Genomic DNA, 14382 nt, shown 5'->3' on the forward strand with positions numbered 1-14382 from the left:
TGGGGCCTTGGGCTGGGCTGCTGAGGGGCCCTTCAATCTGAGCACTTGTTTATTCCCGTTTGCCTGTGCCATCAAGCTGGTCTTGATTGGCTCTTGAAGTCTACAAATAAGTCGGGAGTTTTCAGGAATGTATCCTGGATGCCAGAGAAACCTGAGTGCTTGTATCACTGTGTTCAGAAGGATGCCGACGCCAGAGGGCACTGGACCAGAGAGTGGAATATGGCTGCCTTGGGTATTAAGAAATCATCACAGATCCTGAGAGGATGCATTCTGGGGTTCTTAAGGCAGAGAGTTACAGTACAACAGATATTCTTGTAGGCACCAATGGCTCACGCCCTAGCTACACAGGAGGCTGAAATCTGAGCATTGCAGTTCAAAGTTGAAAATGCAGGCAGAAAAATCTATGAGACTTATGTCCAATTAACCACCCAAATGCCCAAAGTGGGAGTGTAACTCAACTTGTAGAGCACTAGACTTAAACAAGGAAGCTAAGGGGGCAGTGCCCAGGCCCTGCGTTCAAACCCCAGTACTGGCATACACGCACATGTGCGCACATACACATACACACAAACACACAGAAATTGAGATTTTTCAATTTTATCTTCCCTTAAAAGCATCACCCCTGGATTACAAGGCCTGTCCTGGGCTCATGAAGCCCAAACCTTTCTCACAAAGTCCAGTCCTTTGTAATCAAATGTGATTCTCCTTCCTGGCCAGGTCTTAAGTCACATTGCTTCCTGTGGCCCTTTCTCCAATGTGGCTAGGGACTCCATCCTTGCAATACTGTGGATACTGTTAACAGCTCCAAGGTTTTAACAGCTCCAAGGTTTCCCTGACCCTCAGAGTGGCCAATCGATTTTCCTTCATTTCTTGTAGATGCCAGAAGCAATTTCTGATTTATTCCTCTCACAGAAATGAATCCAGACTGGAATCCTCTTCCAAGAAACAAATGGCTGTTAACCAGGAGTTTCAAATAAGCCACAAACCCTACACATGCTTACAGATTCCGTGTGGGTAATACACACGCTTAGTCCTGAGGGGTTCTCCTAGCAAGGCTTACGAACTGGATGTTTGCACAGCTCCAGATGCTAAGAAAGAACATCTTTCTTCTCAATTCCCTGCTCTCCGCCCAGCCTGGGAGTGGGGACCACCTCCTGAGGTGCTCAGCATAGTCTACCTGCATCCTTCATGGCTTGATGTGTGCTGGTACCTGGTCTGGCACTAACTAAGCTTCTTCTTGCAGGATGCAGTGGGGAGTGAAAGGATGTCTTTGCAGAGACTAAACGAGGTTTCCTTTTGCTTGTTTTCTACCCACAGCACCATTCTGAAGCCCCTCACCATGCCCAACATTCAGATCTCCGAGGTGGATGCACCTGAGAGCGACCAGACACCAAGCCCCACAGGTACAGGAGGGCACAGGGAGAGGAGACTCGGGGTAGGTGTCACTGGGAGACACCTGCTATAATATATGCTATAAACTTGGTTTGCTCAGAAATACCTCAAACTCTCTTGCTTCAGGATTGAGAAAGTATTAACAGGAGACCATTAAAATCTCTTACCTCCAGTTGGTGACTCACACCTATCATCCTAGCTACTCAGGAGGCTAAGATCATGGCTCAAAGTCAGCCTGGAGATTCTTATCTCCAGTTAACTACCAGAAAACCAGAAGTGGTGCACTTGTGTTGAGCAAAAAGAGCTCAGAAATAGCCCTGAGTTAAAGTCCCACAACCAGCTAGAAATAAAAATTTAAAAAACTCTTACCTCATCCACCTACCGGTTGAACTTTCCTCTCTAGAAGCCAGCAGAGCACATCCCTCCCCAGTCAGTCTGTGCAAATATGATCAATGCTCACTCACATTTCCTTTGGAGCTGGATGCAATTTCTTCTTTTTCCCTCTTTATACAAGCTACCACTTCATTGTGTATATGCCAGTACTGGGGCTTAAAATCAGGGCCTGGAAAGTACTCGTTACCTTTTTCTTTTTCACTGAAGGTTGGTGCTCTACTACTTGAGCCACACCTCCAGTTCCAGATTTTTGGTGGTTAACTGGAGCTAGTTTCACAGACTTTTCTGCCCAGGCTATCTTTGAACTGTGGCCCTTAGATCTCAGCCTTCCTGTTTCAAAGTATACAATTCAGTGGCATTAAATACATTCATAATATTGTGCAATCACAACCATTTCCAAAACTTATTTCATCTTATAAAACTGAAATGAAGGGTTGTAGTTTAGTGATAGAGCACCTGCCTCTCCTGCACAAGGCCTTGGATTCAATCCTCAGCCACTGCAACATTATGTGTGTGTGTGTGTGTGTATAGGTGTAACTCAAGTAATAGAGGACCAGCCTTGAGTGGTAACAGCAATGATTCTGAGTCCCTCGTAGGAGTGGATTCACAGTCCTTGTCTTTTGGAGGACCAGTTCATTTCACTCAGCTTCATCTCCTCGAACTCCTCCATGCTCTACCAACGTCTTTAGGTCATGCTGGTCCTCTGCCAGGCACTATTCTACGTACTGTAGCTGTATTAACTCTTCCAAACCTTCACTACGTCCCCAGACTCCAGGGGCCTGAAGCCTGTGCAGGAAGACACGCCGCAGCTGATGCGCACGCGCAGTGATGTTGGAGTGCGTCGCCGTGGCAACGTGAGGACGCCCAGTGACCAGAGACGAATTAGACGCCACCGCTTCTCCATCAATGGCCACTTCTATAACCACAAGGTAGAGTGGGATGGAGAGGAAAGGGAAGGGGTCAGCCGGGGGGGGGGGGGGGGGGGGAAAGGGGGAAGTGAGGTGACATGCCTTGGTGGGCATCCTGTCATCTCCGACCAGGGTCTCCTGGTCCCTGGTGGGACACTTGATAAGCCTGATAAGCCATGTGCTGTTCAATGATTGGACTGTGGGCAGGCCACAGGTTCTTCTTGCTTTCTGAGGGATCAGAGATCTCAAGTCAGGGGCTGGGAAGGTGGCTCAGTGGTAGAGTACTTGCCTTGCATGCATGAGGCCCTGGGTTCGATTCCTCAGCACCACATAAGCAGAAAAAAAAAAAGCTGGAAGTGGTATTGTGGCTCAAGTGGTAGAGTGCTAGCCTTGAGCTGAAGAGCTGAGGGACAGCGCCCAGGCCCAGAGTTCAGGCCCCACGATCGGACCAAAAAAAAAAAAAAAATTTCAGAGATCTCAAGTCAGGAAGATCCTTCTCTCCCAAGGCAGTGGATGACTTGTGGGGAGGGGGGAGAAGGGGGTATAAATCAGCACCCAGCAGTAGCCTTGAAAACCCCATAAACATGTGGTCAATAAATGCCCCAATCCAGTCCCACCTAGGTCAATCTGCATGGTACCGTCTCTCTCTGACCCCGTGTCTTCTGCAGTCAGAATCAGTGTCTATTCTGACTGTCCCTAGTTAAGAGCTGTCTGGCATCAGAGCTGTGCGCTGCCCACTCCACTCCACCCCAAGTTAGATGGCCCCTCCTTTCCTCTGGCTTCTTGGTTCAAGTCCTACATGTTAGAAGCCAGTGAAGCATGGTCAGAGGCCTCCTGTGGCCCAAGTTCCAGGGATGTGGCTTTATGAGCACTTTACTTGGAGAAGAAGTGGGATTCCCTCTCCCAACCCTGCCTCAACAGACCTGACCTGATCCCCACCACACACACACACCCAGAAGGGTTTGGGGGACTGACTTAGGCGGCCCCCAGAGATGCTTTGAAGACAGGCAGAAGTTCTCCACGTTGCCAGGGGGCTCCTAGGGAGCACATTTTGCGCTCTGCTGTCAGTGTGCTATGTATTACCTGGGTTTTAGTGCTCTCGCCTTGTTCCCCCACTCCTATCCTGAGCACCCCCTCTATTGACAGACTTCAGTGTTCACGCCAGCCTATGGCTCCGTCACCAACGTCCGCATCAACAGCACCATGACTACCCCGCAGGTCCTGAAGCTGCTGCTCAATAAGTTTAAGGCAAGTTCCCCTGCTGTCTGCCTGGCTGAGGCATCCCGGTGGGAAGTGGGGGTCTATGGAAGTGTGTGGTTTGAACGTACTGGACAGGGGATTGGGTTCTCTAGACTTACTATGCATGGCCAGGTCTCCCAGCAGTAGACCTTCCCAAGCTTCTTAGAAAAGCAGATTCTTGCCAGGTGCCAGTGGCTCATGCCTGTAATCCTCATAAGTAACTAGGGGGCTGAGATATGAAGATCATGTTCAAAGCCAGCCCAGGCGGGAAAGTCTATGAGACTCTTATCTCCAATTAATCACCAGAAAACTGGAAGTGGAGCTGTGGCTCAAAGTAATAGAGCACTAGCCTTGAGTGAAAAAGCTCAAGGACAGTGCCCAGGCCCTGAGTTCAAACCCCACAACTGACAAAAAAAAAAATACTACAGTTACTGAGCAACATGGCATACACCTGTCACATCAGCCTCTCAGGAATCTGGAATCAGGAAGATGAAGGGTCTAAGCTAGCCTAAGCATACACAGGACTGGATCTCAACAGAGGGAGGTAGTTGTGGTTGCAGTGCCTGTCATCCCAGAGACAGCTGGAAGCCTAAAACAGTAGGATTGTTGTCCAGATACGGGCTCCAAACAAATTAACCAGTACAAAAAGGGTTGGAGATGTGGTTCAGTGGTCCAGCACTTGCTTAGCAAGCATGAGTCCCTGAGTTGAGTTCAAACCTTAGTACAAGAAAAAGTTGCTAGCTGGGCACAATTGCATATGCCTGTAGTTCCAGCTACTCAGGAGGCTAAGGCTTGATTGCTTTAGTCCATGAGTCCAAACTAGTCTGGGAAATATTGTAAAACCCTATCTCAAGAGAAAAGAATCAGAATTTTAAAAAATAATCTTGGTCTTCAAAAGAATTATTCAGGGATTATAGAAACAGAGTCACCAGACCTTGAAAGCCTCATGCACGTCTACTTACACATCTAATTAAGTCTCACTCTTCAAAGTAGGATCCCCAATCATGTTCTGGGGATATGTGTGCTGAGGCTTCACAGGGGTTAGACTCCAGGTTAGACCTGGAGTCTATGGTAGCTCGTAAAGTACCTGAGGGCTGATGCTTCTCAGTCCCTAATGGATGTATGACTGCCCAGTCCCCTGAAGGCTGGTAGCCCAGTTTTTCTGTCCTTTCCCTCCCAGTTGCTAACTTAGCAGGTTTAGGGCAGGAACTAAGAATCTGTTTTTCTTTGTTGTGAGTGGTGGGACAGGCCTGGGCACTGTTCTTGAGTTTTTTCACTCAAGCTAAGTGCTCTACCACTTTGAGCCACAGTTCCACTTCCACTTTTCTGGTGATTAATTGGAGATAACAGTCTCATAGACTTTCCTGCCTGGGCTGGCTTTGAACCGCAATCCTCAGATCTCAGCCCCCTAAGTAACTAGGATTACAGGCATGGCCACCAGCATCTGGCAATATTCTTATTTTTAATGGGAGCCAGTGTAGCTGAGAACACCAGGCTCTGGGTTTAAAGGGCTAGGGACCCAGCTCAGGTGGCAGAGCACCTGAGTTCAAGGGCCTGAGTTCAAATTCAAAATCCCTTGCCTGGTACTGGTGGCTCACACCTGTCAATCCTAGCTACTCAGGAGGCTGAGATCTGAGGACCACATTTCAAAGCCAGCCCGGGCAGGAAAGTCCGTGAGACTCTTCAGTTAACCACCAGAAAACCAGAAGTGGCGCGGTGGCTCAAGTGGTAGAGCGCTTGCCTTGAGCTGAAGAGTGGAGGGACAGCACCTAGGCCCAAAGTTCAAGCCCTACCACTGACAAAACAAAAAACAAAACAAACACACAAATAAAAAAATTAAAACCCCAAACCTTCTGAGTACAAGTTACAAACTTAAGAACATTTCAGATTTCAGATATTTTGGATCAGGGATGCTCAGCTGGTGTAATTGATGCACATATTGCAAAATCTAAATAACTCTGAAACCTGGGACTCTTCTTGTCCTAATAATGTCAGATAAAGGATGCTCAGCCTGTGTTGCCTGTTATTGTTGGTGAAGTTATCTGCTGGCCCCGCCTCCCTGCCACTGTGAGCACTGTAAACAAAAAGTCCTCCCTCAGAGAAATCTAGGCTATGGCTTTCTATATTGAGGAGGGGAGAGAGGCTGGCCGCTAGGATGGTTAACCCGTCTCTTCTGTTCCTGATTCAGATTGAGAATTCTGCAGAGGAGTTTGCTTTGTATGTGGTCCACACCAGCGGTGGTGAGTAGAGAGGAGGGACACAATGTGCTTTAAAACTTTAACTTAAAATAGCAAGTTGAAAAAAGAAATACCTCAGTCTCATCCAGCTGTTGCCTGAGTTTTAGAACCTTCCAAATGTTGTTTGCTTCCAAACGTGGTGAGCTTGCTGGACAAGCCACTGGGAAGTGCCATAGATGGGAAGTAAACTCAACTTAAAGTGGCTTTTTTCTTCTTCTCCTTTTCTTTTCTTGTCAGTCATGGGACTTGAACTCAGGGTCTGCACACTATTCCTGAACTCTTTTGCTCAAGGCTAGTGTTTGAGCCACAGTTTTTTTTTCTTGTTGTTAAATGGAGGTGAGTCTCAAGAAAAATTTCCTGCCCATGCTGGCTTTGAACCATGACCCTCAAATCTCTTCTGAGTAGCTAGGATTACAGGCATGAGCCACCAGCGCCCCGCTCCCCCAGCCCCCACCACGTTTAAAAAATTGTTATTATAAAGGTGATATACAGAGGGCTTACAGTTCCATCAGTCAGGGAAAGAATACATTTCTTTTTGGACAATGTCCTCTAGTGCTGTGCCTTATACCTGTAATCCTAGCTACTCAGGAGGCTGAGAGCTAAGGATCAAGTTTGGAAGCCAGCCTGGGTAGGGAATCTTTATCTCCAATCAAGCACAAAAGCACCCCCTTAAAAAATAACAACAAAAAAAACTGGAGCAGAGTTGTGGCTCAAGCAGTAGAGTGCTAGCCTTGAGCACAAAAGCTCAAGGACAGTGTCCAGGTCCTGAGTTCAAGCCCCAGTACTGACGGGCGCACGCGCGCGCGCGCACACACACACACAAACACACACACACACACACACACACCACAAAGAGGAAGATAAACCCTATACTTCCTAATTAGCATCTCCCAAGGAGTCTGAGGCATGGTGGTATTGGGGAGAGAGAGATAGGGGAGAGGTTGTTTTGCCCAATACTTACATACAAATATACAAACCAGTCTCCTTGAGAGGCAGGGTGGGCGAATACAGTCATAACATTCAATGTATGTATGTGAAACTGGAGCCAGGGAACTTGAAGGGGTGAGTGTGGTTGGGAAAGATAGAGGAGAACGATGAAAAGGGTGACATTGCTTTTAAGATACATTGTATTCATAAATAGACGTGTTGAATAATTCAATTATTCAGTTAGTATCAATTCAATTATTATCTTTTATTAAAGATAATAAAATAAAAAAGCAAACATAAAGCAAATGTTTCCTGTCAAGCACCACTGGCTCACACCTGGAATCCTAGTTACTCAGGAGGCTGACATCTGAGGATGGCAGTTTCAGGTCAGCCCAAGCAGGAAAGTCTGTGAGTCTTATCTCCAATTCATCAGAAAAAAGGAGGAAGTGGAGGCTTGGATCAAGTGGTAGAATGCTAGCCTTGAGAGAACAAAGCCCTGAGTTTCAGCCATCCCTCTCAACCCCAAAAAGTGAAAGACAAAAAAATGTCTGATGTGCGTGGCCACATCTAAGATGCCTGGGCTATTTGGACCCCCTGACGACTACTTTGGGCAAGAAAAACCTCAGGCCAAACTCAGCACTGCCCATGCTTGTGTGTGATTTCAGAGAAACAGAAGCTGAAGACCACGGACTACCCCCTAATCGCCCGCATCCTCCAGGGTCCCTGTGAGCAGGTCTCTAAAGTGTTCCTGATGGAGAAGGACCAGGTGGAGGAAGTCACTTACGACGTGAGTCCCCTCTGATTGGATGGTCGGTCCTCAGGTGGGTGGGGATTTGGTTGGAGTGTAGCATGACTTTTTAGCCAACAACAGGTCCCCTCTGACTGCCATTCTTTAATACCGGGTTTTCTTAGAGACAGTTGAGGGTATGCCCCGTGGGAATTGTTAAAGGTGGGTTAGGGTTAGGGTGGTGGTGGTGGTAGTGGTGATAGTGTTGGTAGTGTTGGGAGTGATTTTCACTGAAGAAATGATTTTTTATCCTTTTAGAGGAACTATAAGAGGTTTGAAACATTTTTATACTCTCTTAAGGGCACCAAGAAGTTAGCAGTGCTGTTTTTTTTTTTCTTTAAAACCTCATCTTATATATTAGTCAGCCTTTGCTGTAGTAACAAACATCCCTCAAGTCTCAATAGATGGAACAACAAACACTCATGTGTTCTGTATGTGATTCTGCCAGCTGTGAAGCAGCAACTCTGCTCTGGGCTGTGGGTTGGGTTTTACATTGTGTGTCTCGTTCAGAGACTCAGGATGAGGGGACAGTGGCTACCTGGGGTATGTTCTTTATGGATGATGGCTGGAGCTTCAGATACCCAGGTTAATCACACATGCTCATTTGAAACCTCTACTTAGCTTGAGCATACATCATAGCTACACACATTGCAATGACCAAAGCAAGTCACACAGCCACACTCAACAATAAGGGTGGAGAAATGTCCTTCTCCCATCAAGGATAGCTGATACAGCACTCAGATAAGGATTCTAATGGGAGAGAAGAAACTGCCCCCTAACTTTAACTCATCTGGAAGCCTCTCACAATTGTTCAGAAGCCAACTTCCACTTGAATTCTTGTTTGAGATCTAAGACAAATTGTTACTCAGAACCACAATAATTCCTCAAATTCTCGTAGGGGAGAATAATGAGGTATACACACATTTTTGTTATTTTGTTCTTTGTTGTTTTCTTGCCAGGAAAAGAACCAAGGGCTTCGTACATGCTAGGCAAGCATTCTACCTCTGAACTAACCCCAGCCCTAAGGGATTTATTACATGAGTTCAGTTTATTCTCTATACCACTGTATCCAGAGAAAATGCCTTTCACTATTGGCCATCACTCAAATCGTGGCTTGGAGGCACAAGGTGGGAAGTGAGAAGTTGTGACCTGGTGTCCTAGAAGTCATGCAGGTTCATTTGCAAGGTCTGGCTCTTGCCTTTAAGGGTTAGTGGGAGAACAGATTTTTCAAGGCTGTGTGCCTTCGAGGAGAGGAATACACAAGCCATTGCAATCATGCCGGGAGGGGTGTGTACCCCAGATTGACTTTGTCACCTTCCTCAGGTGGCCCAGTACATAAAGTTTGAGATGCCTGTCCTTAAAAGCTTCATTCAGAAACTTCAAGAGGAGGAAGATCGGGAGGTGAAGAAGCTGATGCGCAAGTAAGTATGGCCCTAGGGTGCTGATTGGGTTTCTCCTTGGGCTTCATCAAGAGGGGTCTCTGTTTGGGTGCCCTGCAGGGCTACTACTGGGCTGCTGTGTGTGACTGGGTCTTGTGGGTTTTAATCAGGGGATACCTATTCATAAATCTGATCTCAGATAGGGACATGACATTTAATTACTGTTGTGTCCCCTACTTTTTGTGTCAGTTTGAGGGTGGAGGGGAGTGCGTGTGCTTGTGTGCCAGTAGCCAGTACTAGAGCTTGAATCAGGGCTTGGCTTTTTAAAAATCAAAGTTGGTAGTCTTTTTTCTTGTTCTTTTTTTTGCCAGTCCTGGGGCTTGAACTCAGGGGTACTGTCCCTGAGCTTCTTTTACTCAAGGCTAGCACTCTACCACTTGAGCCACAGTGCCACTTCTGGAGTTTTTTGTGTATGTGGTACTGAGGAATCAAACCCAGGGCTTCATGCATGCTAGGCAAGCACACTACCACTAAGCCACCTTCCCAGCCTGTCAAAGTTGGTATTCGACCACTTGAGTCACACCTCCAGCCTGTCAACTACTTATTTTGATATGATGATCAAAATATCTCCCCTCCCCCTTCCTTTTACAGAAGAACTCCAAAACATGTTGGTTTAAAATCTGTTTGGAATCTAGATTTTTAAATAGGGTAGGTACACTCACCCACAGACCATGGTCCCCATACCCAGTGGTGGCTAGAATCTCTTCTATAAAACACAGGCACTGGTTGTATAAGGTTGAGCCATATGAAGTTTCCATTTTGAGAGTTCCCCCTCCTGAAGGTAAAATATTGGCAATTTCATATAATGCACCCTGGATGAAGGTTAGTGAGCCACTGTGCTTATAAAGCTCTGTGCACAGTTCCTTGGTCATAGTAAGCACTGAGCAGGGCCCTTATTGCTGCTGTTGATAGCTTCACAGGTCTACCCTTCTTTTACCAAGCCTTCCTAACCATCATAGAATGATCTAATTAGGAGTTGGCATCTTTATTCCTGCTGAGGAAATGAACACAAGCAAGGAAGCGGCTAGACTATGTGGCATACACCTTCCCTGGTGTACCTGTTACTTGGGTTCTGGGAAGGCCCCCAAGGAGGGGCTGTGTTCCCCACTGGCCTCTACTACAGGCTGTTTCTTGCCCCCAGGTACACTGTGCTCCGGTTGATGATTCGACAAAGGCTGGAGGAGATAGCCGAGACCCCAGCAGCAATCTGAGCCACAGGAATGAGGAGATCCAGACACCCCAGGGGCTGTCACCGACCAGAGAAGACACGCAGGAAGCTAGCCACTTTCTTTCCCTGGAAACATTGAAGCACAACGCTCTCTGGCTCCATCATTTGCTACATGGAACAGGATGGGGAAGCCAGCAGACAACTCCGCACCCCTAAATCCCTGGTTCCCTCTTTTTCACTTGCAAGGACTTTTATTTCTGTCTGGAGGACCGAAAGTATGTATGTGCGTGTGTGCATGTGTGTGCACGCACGCAATGCAAGTCTATGTGCCTCACTGTGTTTTACACATGCAATTAATTCCAAGCAACCAGCACTGGTGCCATAAGGCTGGCAGAGGCGCTGTCCTGGGCAGAAGAGACAGATGAGGGGTTTTGGATGAAAGAAATCTTTTTCCCTTGAGTGCCTGGGTAGTCGCACAAATTGGTCTATGTGTGGAAGAAAAGAAGTTCCCACCAGCTCACCCTTTGAGTACTTGTATGTTCAAAGAAATTCTCCTGTTGGGCACTGTGGCTCAAGCCTGTAACCCTATCTATTCAGGAGACTAAGATCTGAGTATCCCTGTTCAAAGCCAGCCTGGGCAGAAACATACATGAGACTCTTATTTCTAATTAACTAGCAAAAAGCCAGAAGTGGAGCTGTGGCTCAAGCCAGAAGGGGCTCCGTGGACAGCTCCCAGCACTCAGTTCAAGCTCCAGTACTGGCACCCATCCACATACAAAGAAATTCTCCCTGTATGTCTTGAAGGATGAGGTGAACATAAAATCCTTGGAAATGAACACAATAGCCAATTTGATGGCAAGGAAAAGATCATGGGATAGATGCAATGAGCTGACAAGTTTTTACACTGGAAATGTTCATTGATCACTTTCAGTAAGAGGAATGTGCAGTTGTGGATGCCTGAAAGAATGCATGCGGCCTCTGTCTACACTCCCTGGCCACTGTGAGACTCAGCAGAGCCTGCCTTTTCACCCCGCTGCCTGTCCATTTCCCTAGTGTTCCCTTGGAGTAATGAAAGTCTCAGGAGACAAAAGTGTCCCCGTTGGCCATGTGGGCCAGACTGGCTCGTGCTTAGGGCCTGACTTGATCTGGGTTGGTAGACAGGAAATTTCCAAGATCCATGCTTAGTGAAAGGGCAGGGTAGAGGCCACCTGTAGGAAGGGCAGGTGCCTGGGAACAGCCCAACTTCCCATCAGGGAGAGCCTTCCTGCACTGAGAGCTGGGGCTAGGTGTTTGCAGTCAAGGTTTTATTCTTCCCAGACTCTGGATTCTTGAGAGTGAGGGCTTTCTCCAAGGAAGGTTTGCAGAGCTGGGGGGCTGAGGGCAGGAGAACCTCTGGCCAGCACCCTGAGGGAAAGGTGGGCCTGTGGGAGAGAGCCTTTCCTGCCCTAGGCACTCTCCTCTCCACAGACATGCCTGTGGTTTTGGCCTCCAAGGCCTCTTTAAATGCCTCTCAGTTGTAGTTTCTCTGTGAATTTTCAAAAAGATAGCATGCTGCCACTGGGCACATTGCCAAGGATCTCTTAACAAGCCTACTTCCTCCCCCGGGGCAGCGCCCCTTATTCCCCCCAACCCTGGAGAGTTGAAAGCCAGAGGGGCTGAGTGTCACACACACACACACACACACACACACACACACACACCCTCAGTGGATTTTCCCCCCCCCCCCCCCACCAAAAGCACAGACTTGAGGGTGGGGGCGGGGCTAAGGGGCGGGGCAAAGCTCCCTTTGTCACTGATGAGAAAGAGCAGTTTTATGTTCAGACATACTCCCAGATTTGCATGTGGGGGGAGGGGCGGGGGGGGAGGGGGGCCGGGACTTGGCTGATATTTTTTTTTTTAATCTCTCTTCCAGTTATTTTTATCTTGAATGTTCAAAGCCTTCATCATTCCAGTAATTCTCCTTTTTTGGGGGGGCAGGGAGGGTGTGGCTGAGAGGAAGAATTTCTGCAAAGCAAATGACTAACTACTAACTCTTCTTGGACAGCTATTTCTGGTTTATAAAAGTTCTCGTAATTTGCACTAGCTCTCTGATCTGATCCTGTTAGATCTGGAAATGTCACAGAATGCCAGTTTGCCAAGTCACTTTCCAAGAACATGAGACTAAGGAAGACTTGGCTTTTAAAGGTAGGGTTCAGGGTGGAAGTGGGAGGTAGCATGTTAACTTACCCCACATTTTCACTAGTGAAGACCACAACAGACATCAGATGATCTGATCATGGATTTTGGAAACAGCTGGGCACTGGTGGCTGGCTTTAGCTACTCAGAGGGCTGAGATCTGAGGATCACAATTCAAAACCAGTCAGGGCAGGAAAGTCTATGAGACTCTCGTCTGCAGTTAGCCAGCAAAAAGCCAGAAGTGGAAGTGTAGTTCAAGAGGTAGTGCCAGCCTTGAGAAAAAAAAGCTAAGGGACAGGGCCCAAGCCCTGAGTTCAAGCCCCAGCACCAGCACATGCACACACAAATTTGAAACGCAGCTAGGGGTACAGCTCAGTGGTAGGTCCCATGTTTAGCAATGCATATGGCCTTGGTTTAAACCCCTGGCACCTTTGAAGCAGCAGCATTTGAAATGCTACATAGCAAGGACCAGCTTTTCTCAGTGTATTACATAGCTGGCAGCTTTGAGGTCCTCAGCTGATTTGTGTGGATTATGTAATTGTGTGCAATGATCCTGAAATTGTATAAAAAATACAGACCCAAAAACCAACTGAAGACCAATGTATAGGGATTTTGTTTTGTTTTGTTTTCCCCCTACTTATGAAAAGCAGTTTAATTGCATCTGGCTTTTGTTTTCTTCCACCAAAGGTTCAAGTTACTAGGAGATCAAGTGGAGGAAAAGGCCCCAGTCCTTTGGCTGGGATGGGGGTGGGGTGGAATTAAGCACAAGGTCACATTCTCTGTGATCAAGTTCGTAGAGCCGTGATGACTTACAGGGCCGAAGGGCTGCTACTTGGGGAGCAGAAGAGAAGCACAAAAGATAGATTGCCAAGGTGTTGGAAAGAGTGTGTACCCTTGCTGGGCACTGGTGGCTCATGGCTGTAATCCTAGCTACTCAGGAGTCTGAGATCAGAAGATCCCAGTTCAAAGCCAGCCCAGCCCGCCCCCCCCCCAAAAAAAAAGTCCATGAGAGTCTTCCCTCAAATAAAGCAGTAAGTAGGGCTGTGGCTCAAGTGGTAAAGCACCAGCCTTGAGTGAAAAAACTTAGCGATAGTGCCTAGGCCATGAGTTCAAGCCCAAATACCTGCACAAAGGAAATAAAATACCCTGGTTTCCAGGCTGGTTGGACTTCAACTTGGAGTTGAGGATGAATAGAAAGGAAAACCAGCTCTTTATGATAAATTGGCTAAGGCTCCAGGTCAAGGTTAAGTTTTAAGATACACTGAAGTTTCAAAAGGAAATGGTGGTACAATTCCCTCCTTCCTACCAAAAAGAAAACAATACCCAGTCCTGGAAACTTCCAGATGAAGATATTTTGTCATTGTGCTTGTGATGTATGATAACATCTCCCTTCCAAACCCATTCTCTGTGTAAGATATCCTGATTGATAAGAATTGTTTTCTGTGGAGTTGAATGGTTATTTGGTGTCAGGAGAATGGAAAGAGAAAGGAGGCAAAAAGGGAAAGGAATGCTTGTGTGTGTGTGTGTGTGTGTGTGTGTGTGTGTGTGTGTGTGTGTGTGTGTGTGTGTGTGTGGTGCCAGTCTTGAGGCTTGAACTCAGGGCCTGGGCCCTGTCCCTAAGCTTTATTTGCTCAGGGACTTGAGCCACAGCTCCATTTCCAGCTTTTTGGAGATAAGAGAAATAAGTGTCTCATGGACTTTCCTACTCAGCTGGCTT

The 14382-nt window shown here is 47.2% G+C and overlaps 1 protein-coding gene across 1 annotated transcript in view; it reads left to right on the forward strand.

The window, feature by feature from the left end:
- The window catches only part of Rassf2 (Ras association domain family member 2), a 41520-nt gene extending 30397 nt beyond the window's left edge, over positions 1–11123 (forward strand). The window contains exons 5-11 of the mRNA XM_042694757.1: positions 1318–1403; positions 2554–2714; positions 3840–3941; positions 6121–6172; positions 7762–7883; positions 9207–9304; positions 10464–11123. Of these exons, the coding sequence (XP_042550691.1) occupies positions 1318–1403; positions 2554–2714; positions 3840–3941; positions 6121–6172; positions 7762–7883; positions 9207–9304; positions 10464–10533 (691 nt within the window). The 3' untranslated portion in view covers positions 10534–11123. The remainder of the gene's footprint in view (positions 1–1317; positions 1404–2553; positions 2715–3839; positions 3942–6120; positions 6173–7761; positions 7884–9206; positions 9305–10463) is intronic.
- The last annotated feature ends 3259 nt before the right edge of the window (positions 11124–14382 follow it).

Source organism: Dipodomys spectabilis, unplaced genomic scaffold (assembly GCF_019054845.1).
Source record: "Dipodomys spectabilis isolate Male_0828 unplaced genomic scaffold, ASM1905484v1 ptg000175l, whole genome shotgun sequence".
In the NCBI taxonomy this organism is placed as follows: Eukaryota; Metazoa; Chordata; class Mammalia; order Rodentia; family Heteromyidae; genus Dipodomys; species Dipodomys spectabilis.